The sequence below is a fragment of the Schistosoma mansoni genome, chromosome 2 (genome assembly GCF_000237925.1).
Source record: "Schistosoma mansoni strain Puerto Rico chromosome 2, complete genome".
In the NCBI taxonomy this organism is placed as follows: domain Eukaryota; kingdom Metazoa; phylum Platyhelminthes; class Trematoda; order Strigeidida; family Schistosomatidae; genus Schistosoma; species Schistosoma mansoni.
This window is the reverse complement of record NC_031496.1, coordinates 6,577,953-6,586,988: the sequence shown is the minus strand read 5'-3', so window position 1 is coordinate 6,586,988 and position 9,036 is coordinate 6,577,953. Positions and strand designations below refer to the sequence as shown.

At 36.2% G+C, this 9,036-nt stretch overlaps 1 protein-coding gene across 1 annotated transcript in view; it reads right to left on the bottom strand.

Moving 5' to 3' along the window:
* Positions 1–212: 212 nt before the first annotated feature.
* Positions 213–9,036, bottom strand: part of Smp_140640 (hypothetical protein) — a gene marked incomplete at both ends in the record, with an annotated part of 24,282 nt that continues 15,458 nt past the window's right edge. The window contains 5 exons of the mRNA XM_018795483.1: positions 213–320; positions 2,867–3,004; positions 4,533–4,619; positions 4,673–4,760; positions 5,117–5,232. Coding sequence (XP_018649792.1) covers positions 213–320; positions 2,867–3,004; positions 4,533–4,619; positions 4,673–4,760; positions 5,117–5,232 — 537 coding nt within the window. The remainder of the gene's footprint in view (positions 321–2,866; positions 3,005–4,532; positions 4,620–4,672; positions 4,761–5,116; positions 5,233–9,036) is intronic.

Here is a 9,036-nt window from a genome sequence, read left to right as displayed (position 1 = left end):
ATGTATTAATATCGACACAACAACTATTATCTCCTTTTCTTATAAATATATAGATTCTACAAAATATATTTACACAAAAAGAGGAATAAACAGGGGAGATTGAAGATGTATTCAACAGTTATACATTCGATTCAAAACGTTACGGACGACACAAGTTTTCTTTTGTAATAAAAAAATGATGGGATATACATACATATAAGAAGAAACTTGGTTCATTTAGTACTTTCAACAGAGATCTCATGGAGTTTGTTTAAAAGAATAGATACATTCTGAAGTTTCGAATTTAAATCTTTGTGTCCATCAATTTGATGATGATAAACCTGTTATGAAAGAGGTAAATAACGTTTGAGTTTATCATTATATATATATATAACTTCATTGGGAAGATTCAAGCAAACAATACTAAGTGAATTTAAACCTCACCCCATTGCACAAGCAAGTGGCTATCAGGACTCAGTGGCCGAGTGGACAACGCGATGACGTTTGAGGTGAAAGGTACTGGGTTCGAGTCCCAGAGTGAACATCAACTCTGAGATGCAGGTACATCCAGCCGACGAGTCCCAAATAGGACGAAACGCGCGTCCTGGATTCCACTGCTAGCCACTGTTCATCTTCGCTTACCATGCTTGTGAATTTAGGCTACATCGAGGCAGTACGCGCAATATGCACATATGCCAATTAGAGACTGACCAGTTGCAGTCCTAACACATCGATGGGAAGATTCAAACAAACAATAATAAATGAATTTATATATGAAGTGTTTGTCAATTCTTCAATCAATTGTATTTTTTTAAAATAATGAAACTCATTTACCAAGTACATTATTATTAGAAAGAACTACTCTTACACTGCCAGGTAAACGAATTGGAAATGAAAGAATGGAGTTGGAGCGGATAATCTAAAGGTTACAAAACGTGAGCTTCAATCAGCAATCCACCGCTGTATTTATATAGTTTGTAATAAAGGTAGGAAATGTAAGGTGGTTTCCTCCTTTACATTTTTTAAATTATTCACTTTATTTCACTGTCGGTTACACAAACGCGAAAATAATCCAATGAATAACTGTTTTAATATATTGATAACACAAAGAAGGGTGTTCTAATTACTTGGTAAACTATAAGCAATTATATGTAAATAACAGGTGAAAATGTTGACTTTAAGAGATTGAATCAAGTGAATACAATACAAAATAAGCTTCAAATCTAGGTGTTATGTCCTTTGCAAAAGTCTAAAATATAATTTTAATCTCATCGAAAACTGATGTTTATGAATCCATGTCAGACAATGATATAATTATTAGACTTCAACACTATTAACAGTTTCAAGTGTGCTCTGTGTAACCCAGACAGTTGAAATAACGGGGTAACATGTAAAGTCTCAGGTTCGTGTAATACAAGATAATATTAGTTTATTTATCTGAAAACATTGTGTCCGTGATTTGAAAAGACAAAAACTATTATCATGATATGAATAGAGTAGTAAATATCCAGTCTTTAGAAAAACAAAACTTTGAGATTTCTAACTATATGTTTAAAAAATAGAGGTTCCAACTTCCTCTTAATGAAAAATTATTATTCTGATAGATAGTAGCCCCGAACTGCCCAGAGGAATCGATGAAAACTCCTGAGTATTTAGATTTGTTAATGACGACCGTAATTTGCCTGATCAGCATGATTGAAAATGGGTTTGATTTGTGGTCAATTTTAACATCAAATAGAGAATTAAACCTATCATGATTCATTATTTACTCTTTACAAATTGAGTAACTGATGATAAATTTTTTTCAGAGGAATCGCCATCAGTTAACATTAGGTGGTAAACTAATGAAAACTACGGATTATCAGAAATCTCATTTACCGCACCAAGGGGTTTTCCTGGAAGTAGGCACTTATGACCCCAACACAGGTGAAACCTAGGAGTTTTGAGCCCTACGTCACGTTTAAACCACCAAGTCAAGATCTGATGGTCAACAGCTACAAATCCAACTGATTTGCAAGCTAATAACCCATGAATATGATGATAACAAAATTTATTTACCATGGTTGTTGTTTTGACAAGGCATGATAAAATTATCACTAGTCAAGTTTTTAATTATCTTGTTGCTGATTTTGAGGATTGACTTTATACCAGTCTTTGATATCATATGTAAATTGTGTGTGGAACGCCTCAATCCACATATTCTATGAAACTTGTGACAAAATGGCTGTGTATCAAGGCAATCTATATAGAATGCACAAATATCAATAAATACTTATCAAAACTCAGTTTCAAATATCAACAATGGGATAATTCAAACTCTTGTTAATAACGACACACACACAGAATATACTCGTCAAACAAGTAAGGGATAATCTGGACTTAGTAGCCCAGTAGATAATGGATTGGCATTTCAAACGAGCGGCCTGCTTAAACATCTGGGCTACCTGTTCCTGTCATCTATATATTTCAACAAGTTATCTAATATTGTTTGTTTTAATACATCATTATGGCTATTAAGCACACAACCTATTCCGGTGCGTTTCGATTGACTGAACTGCTGACATCCAACTGGTGATCACTGAATGTTTATCATCAGGAGCAACGAAGAAATAAGAAACATAAACATGTTGAAATACTTTATGCTGAAAATTCGATTTTGTACCAAATAATATAATATTGAATAAAGCTAATAATAATAAAATAATATAATAATATTAATTTCAAGTCCTATTAAGAACATCAGCACTGACATATAGATATGTCTAACTGAGGAGTCTTAAATGAGATTAAACATGTGTTTTAGATTCCTTCATTACCCACAATTTATCTATTCTATAAAACAATGTTTCATTAAGTACATACATATCAGTGTGAAGATCGTACTCACTTGTATAATTTTAAATGGTTTAACTAATCTTTGAGAATATATACACTGTATTTCTGAATCAGTGAGATGATTAATAAGAAGAGCCCATGTACTTCCAGGATCAAGAGTCCATATAATTTCTATACTGGACATAGAAGCCTATTTAAAGATGAGGGTGTAAAAAACATTAACTACTTCGAAAATAGTAAAATTACATTTTTTAAAAAACTCAACACAAGTATGGAATACATGAAAGTCTTATATAACTGAAGCAAAATGTTGAAAAACAACTTTACAATAAGAAGTAATTTTGTGTAATCAATCAGTTTTGAGATGATCGAAATTTATAGCTTCGAATGATGATTTTAGTGGTGTTGTATTTTATGAGAGTTATGTGGAACTTTCATTGTCCACAAAAACAATATCATTAACATAAACAGATAATCAGTATTCTGTTGGAAACCTTTACTTGACTGTGGATTGGATTGGTTGTAGACCAAGTAATTTATCAATTGATACAGAGAGAATTACTAGTTATTCACATATTTGGGTACATTCTAAATCTCACGAGAAATACAATAGTAAACAACTGATAAACATGAGTGACATAGCCTGAAAAAATTTAACCTTTTTTTATTTTTTTAAAAGAACGACCAAAAGTAACGTTGTAATGATGAAAATACAAACAGATATAACCTTTGTAATGAAATATGATGACATTCAACTGAATACTACAACTGGATACGCCAGATTAAGGTGCTAGATAATTAGATCATTATACAAGATCTCATAGTACGCATACACAAAACACCCGAATGACAGCTAAGAGCCAGGTCATAGAGACAGAAAATAGTTCATTAACACAGTGTGGAATCCAGTGTACAGCACAATGAAATCAGTAGTGGAAGGGAGTTTACATACGATTTACTGGCTTATACATTTCACAAAGCTGAATGTTTTTTTCGCTTACTGCCCAATTATATGTTACTTTAGCTGGTTATACGTGTATAACTTATTTATAAAATTCTAGTATAGTTATGAAGTTACGAAAAGGAAGCTTAGAGTGCTCTAAGAATTACTTTTTTTTAACACGAAATGAGGGATGACTATGGATGATTATGATGATGATATTCGATAAAATTTTGCTAATGATTCGTAATAACAGTTGAACACTACTTAAGATTCGTATATATTTCATTTGACCTGAAAAATTGATATGTTTTCTAGTACATTTGATGAACTACGGACTGATATCTTCGCAGCAAGTGAAGAAGGTATGAAAGTTGAATAGAAATCTTGTCAAATTTTCTGCAGAATAAGCAAATAAATTGACAAATAGAATGATCATTTGTGACTTATGTGTAAAGTAGGTGCTGATGATATCCAACACGCCAATGAAAGCATTGGGATTGAACTACTCGATCCAGAGGACATACCATAAAAATCATCCGCTTGGATTATAAATTATCTACAACTATATAGTGTTAATATTTCAATATATCTCCTAAATTAACCGTGATCGATGTATCGCTTAGTATGATTTGTCAGCTATTTTCTAAGTTCAATACATCAAAATAAGAGCACAGTTGAGTTGTACACCTAACTGTCGATAAAAGTAGAAACATATTAACTAAGAGATAAAGTAAAAAGTTGGTAAAACGACACTGAAATAAAAAAGACATCTTACCTGTTGTAGTCCATCCGGTTGTGAATTATCTAAATACATGACAAGTACATTGATCACAGGTCTTAGTGATTGTGATAATAATCCCATCTAAATAAAATTAAATATGATCGATGGATAAAAAAGAGAATATATCAGCTTACTTGTCTACAAAGAGGTCCGATCTCTTTAAGTAACCGTTTCTGTACACGATAAGATGTAAGATATTTATATGACTTTGATGCCGACGCACTATGAAAGAAGCAGAGAAAACAAACCATCTGAAGTGGAAACTCTCAACATGTGGACATTCGTAAAGGAAGAAGTCAGGACATTTTGGAGAATATCATGACTGTATGATAAAACACTAGAATAAATTCTAACAGAATGATCATCACACCGATTCAGTTGAACAGATAATTTTCTAACAGAATCCAGACCTAAATTCCAGTCTAATAGGTTTGACCAAACAAAACCACTGGTAAACCCAGTAGCTTTTTAAGAAATAAAAAATTATCACTGATAATTTGCGTTTAATTAGCAATTGTATTATAAAGATTCAGATTAGTAGTTAATATCATATACATGATAAGGACAGGGTTACTAACCTTACATTAGCACCACGTGTTAAAAATAACACCAAAGGAGGAATTATCTCAGACGATGCACGTTGTCGAATAAAGTTTCCAGCAACTTTAGACAATACAGTCAAGAGGTCGAAAGCCTGCAATAAAAGACATAGATAAAGTGTGATGGAAAAATATAAATTTTAAAGGATAACCATATTGTTTACGCTGAGAACTAGGAGTCCTTTCAGACTAAAAATTTTTTTATTTTGAAATACCACATTTTCAACGAGTGACCATTTAAACCTAAAGTAAGAAGCATTTTACTTGATGGTATATGGAGTTATCTTTTAGCAGACTTAATGTTTGAAACATTTACCTACATTAACCATGAAGGAAGTTGAAGACACTAATAAATTGTTCAAGATGAACATTTTGATGTAATGTGCTGGGATTCAACTAGCATCAACTATGACATTTGGATAAACCGTTGACGCAGATACAAATAAACAGTTCACTGAATATTTTCATTTCTTTTCTTGAATTGTTTACATATCATAATTACCACATACTGAAGAAATCAAGCGATCAATTAGATAGTAAATAAAATTAGCTTTATAATTTAGTGTGTACCATAATTGTACTATTATCTTAAAAGAATGGGTTAAAAGGAAAATAGCTATAGTAATGTACAGTATACAGACTGTTACGATTCTATAATTGTTATAAGTAATATAAGATACGAATAAATTTACTAATCTACAGTAGAAATTTCCTTCTCCATCAATCCAACTTAACATAGTTGGTTCAAGAATTGACGACTACCCAAGGCAATATATTTAACAGTTAAATTGTGTTTGTTATGTTGGTGCGATGTCCAATTTTGATACAGATATACAAACTTCCATATGCAAGTTCAAATAAGCTACTTAAGTAAGAAGATCGAGAATGAAAAGGAAGCTTTATTGACTAAAACTTATTATAGAACTTGTGCACTCATTTATGAATACACATTTTCTGTCTCCTAGATGATAAGGTTATCTTTTCAACCAATAGCGTGTAAGTTCCTAGAAAATCAGGCCAAATTATGGACTCTCCGAGTTGAGGATGTTAGACGATTCTCTGTGTTCGATCATCGTTGTCTCCGAAGGATTGCTGACATCCAGTGGCAACATCATGTTAGTAATGCAGAGGTTTGGCATCGTGTGTTCGGGCGCAGAGACGATAATTCAATTGGTGTCACCATCTTCAAACACCGACTTCGGTGGCTTGAACATGTTCTACGAATGTCGTCCCAGAGAATTCCACGTCGTGCATTATTTGCCAACGCTGGGACTGGTTGGAAAAAACGGAGAGGTGGTCAGTGTATGACATGGTGTCGTGGTATGAAAGAAAGCTGCAAAGGGCTAGCTTCTGTTGGTCCTTCACGACTCCCTGGCTGGGGTCCGAGAGATGGTGCAACACAGTGGCTAGAGACGTTATCAGATATGGTTCAGAATAGAAGCCAGTGGCGATCCTGCTGTAGCCTTCTTTTACTTACTTACTTACTCCCAATGGTGCATAGGCCGCCGACCAGCTTTCTCCAACCCACTCTGTCCTGAGCCTTTTTTTCTAGTTCTATCCAGTTCTTGTTCATTCTTCTCATGTCTGTCTCTATTTCTCGGCGTAATGTGTTCTTTGGTCTTCCTCTTCTCCTTTGACCTTCAGGATCCCATGTGAGGGCTTGTCTTGTGACACAATTGGGTGACTTCCTCAAGGTGTGCCCAATCCACTTCCAGCGCTTCTTCCTCCGCTGGAATCTGGTTTGTTGTCTCCCACAGTAACTTGTTGCTGATAGTATCTGGCCATCGGATCCGAGGTATCTTGCGTAGACAGCTGTTGATAAACACTTAATAAACACTTGTATCTTCTGGATAATGGCTTTCGTAGTTCTCCACGTCTCCGTCCCATACAGTAGAACTGTCTTGACAAATGTATCGAAAATTCTAACCTTGGTGTTGGTTGACAATTGTTTTGAGCTCCAGATGTTTTTCAGTTGTAAATATGCTGCTCTTGCTTTGCCGATCCTCGCCCTCACATCTACATCAGATCCACCGTGTTCATCAATGATGCTGCCCAGATATGTAAAGGTTTACAAATTCTCCAAAGCTTCTCTGTCAAGTGTAATTTGGTTGGTGCATATTGTATTGTATCGGAGAGTCTTGCTTTTCCCTTTGTTTATATTGAGACCTACTGCTGCTGAGGCTGCTGCCACACTGGTCGTTTTCTCCTGCATTTGTTGTTGCGTGTGTGATAGAAGAGCCAGATCATCCGCGAAGTCTAAATCGTCAAGCTGCATCCTGCCTGTCCACTGTATCCCGTGCATTCCTCCAGATGTTGACGTCTTCATAATCCAGTCGATCACCAGGAGAAAGAGAAAGGGTGAGAGCAAGCAACCTTACCTAACATCGGTCTTTACCTCAAACGAGCCAGTGAGTTGTGCTCCATGCACGATTTGGCAGCTTAGTCCATCATTGGGATTCCGTATGATATTGACTATATTCTCAGGCACGCCGTAATGTCGAAGAAGCTTCCATAGTGTCGTCCTGTCCAAGCTATCAAATGCTTTCTCGTAGTCAATGAAGTTGATGTAGAGTGATGAATTCCATTCGATTGATTGTTCCACAATGATACGTAGAGTTGCGACTTGGTCTGTACACGATCTATCCTTACGAAATCCAGCTTGTTGATCTCGAAGTTGGGCGTCTGCGGAATCCTTCATCCTGTTTAACAATACTCTGTTGAAGACTTTTCCTGGTATTGAGAGAAGAGTGATGCCCCTGTAGTTGTCGCACTTGCTGAGATCGCCTTTCTTTGGTATCTTGATCAGAAGTCCTTTTTTCCAGTCTATTGGTACTTGTTCTTCATCCCAAATCTTACTGAAGAGGATGTGGAGTATCTTGGCAGTTGCTGCTACATTTGCTTTCAGTGCCTCTGCCGGGATGTTGTCTGGTCCCGCTGCTTTGCCGCTCTTGACTTGTCTAATGGCCATGCTGTTCTCCTCAATTGTTGGTGGGCCAACATCGACTGGGAGGTCTGTGGGTGCTGCTTCGATTTTGGGTGGGTTCAGTGGAGCTGGTCGATTCAAGAGTTCTTTGAAGTGTTCTACCCACCTGTTCCGTTGTTCTTCAATGTCGGTGATTACTTTGCCTTCCTTGCTTTTCACTGGTCTTTCTGGCTTACGGTAATTTCCAGCAAGTTTCTTGGTTGTATCATACAGTTGTCTCATGTTTCCCTCTCTTGCAGCCTTTTCCGCTGTCATTGCTAAATCTTCCACATATTTACGTTTGTCGGTTCTGATGCTCCTCTTCACTTGCTTGTTTGCCTCTGTGTATTTGGCTTATGCCTTGGCTTTTTCTGCTCTTGTTCGGCTGATATTGATTGCTGCCTTCTTGTTCCTCCTTTCTTCAATTTTATCCAGTGTACCAACAGTGATCCATTCCTTGTGATGGTGCTTCTTTTGGCCCAGAACCTCCTGACACGTTGAAACGATTGCCTCTTTGATACCTTTCCAGTTGCTCTCCATGGTAGTTCCCTCTCCATTGAGTAGGTCACGAAAGGCCTGGAACCTGTTGCTGAGGGCTATGTTGAATTTGCTGAGTTTGTCAGAATCTCGAAGAAAGGCCGTATTAAACTTTTGTGATGATGTTCGCGCCGTTGTCCACTGCTTCTTGAGTTTTAGTTTCATCTTGGCGACCAGCAAATGATGATCGGATGCTATATCAGCTCCTCTTCTGGTTCTCACATCCTTCATCGTCATCCAGAACTTTTTGTTGATGCAGATATGGTCGATTTGATTCTGTGTAGTGTGATCCGGTGAAATCCAAGTGGCTTTGTGTATGTTTTTGTGTGGGAATATGGTGCCCCCTATGACCAGTTTATTGAAGGCACATAGGTTTGCAAATCTCTCACCATTTTCTTTC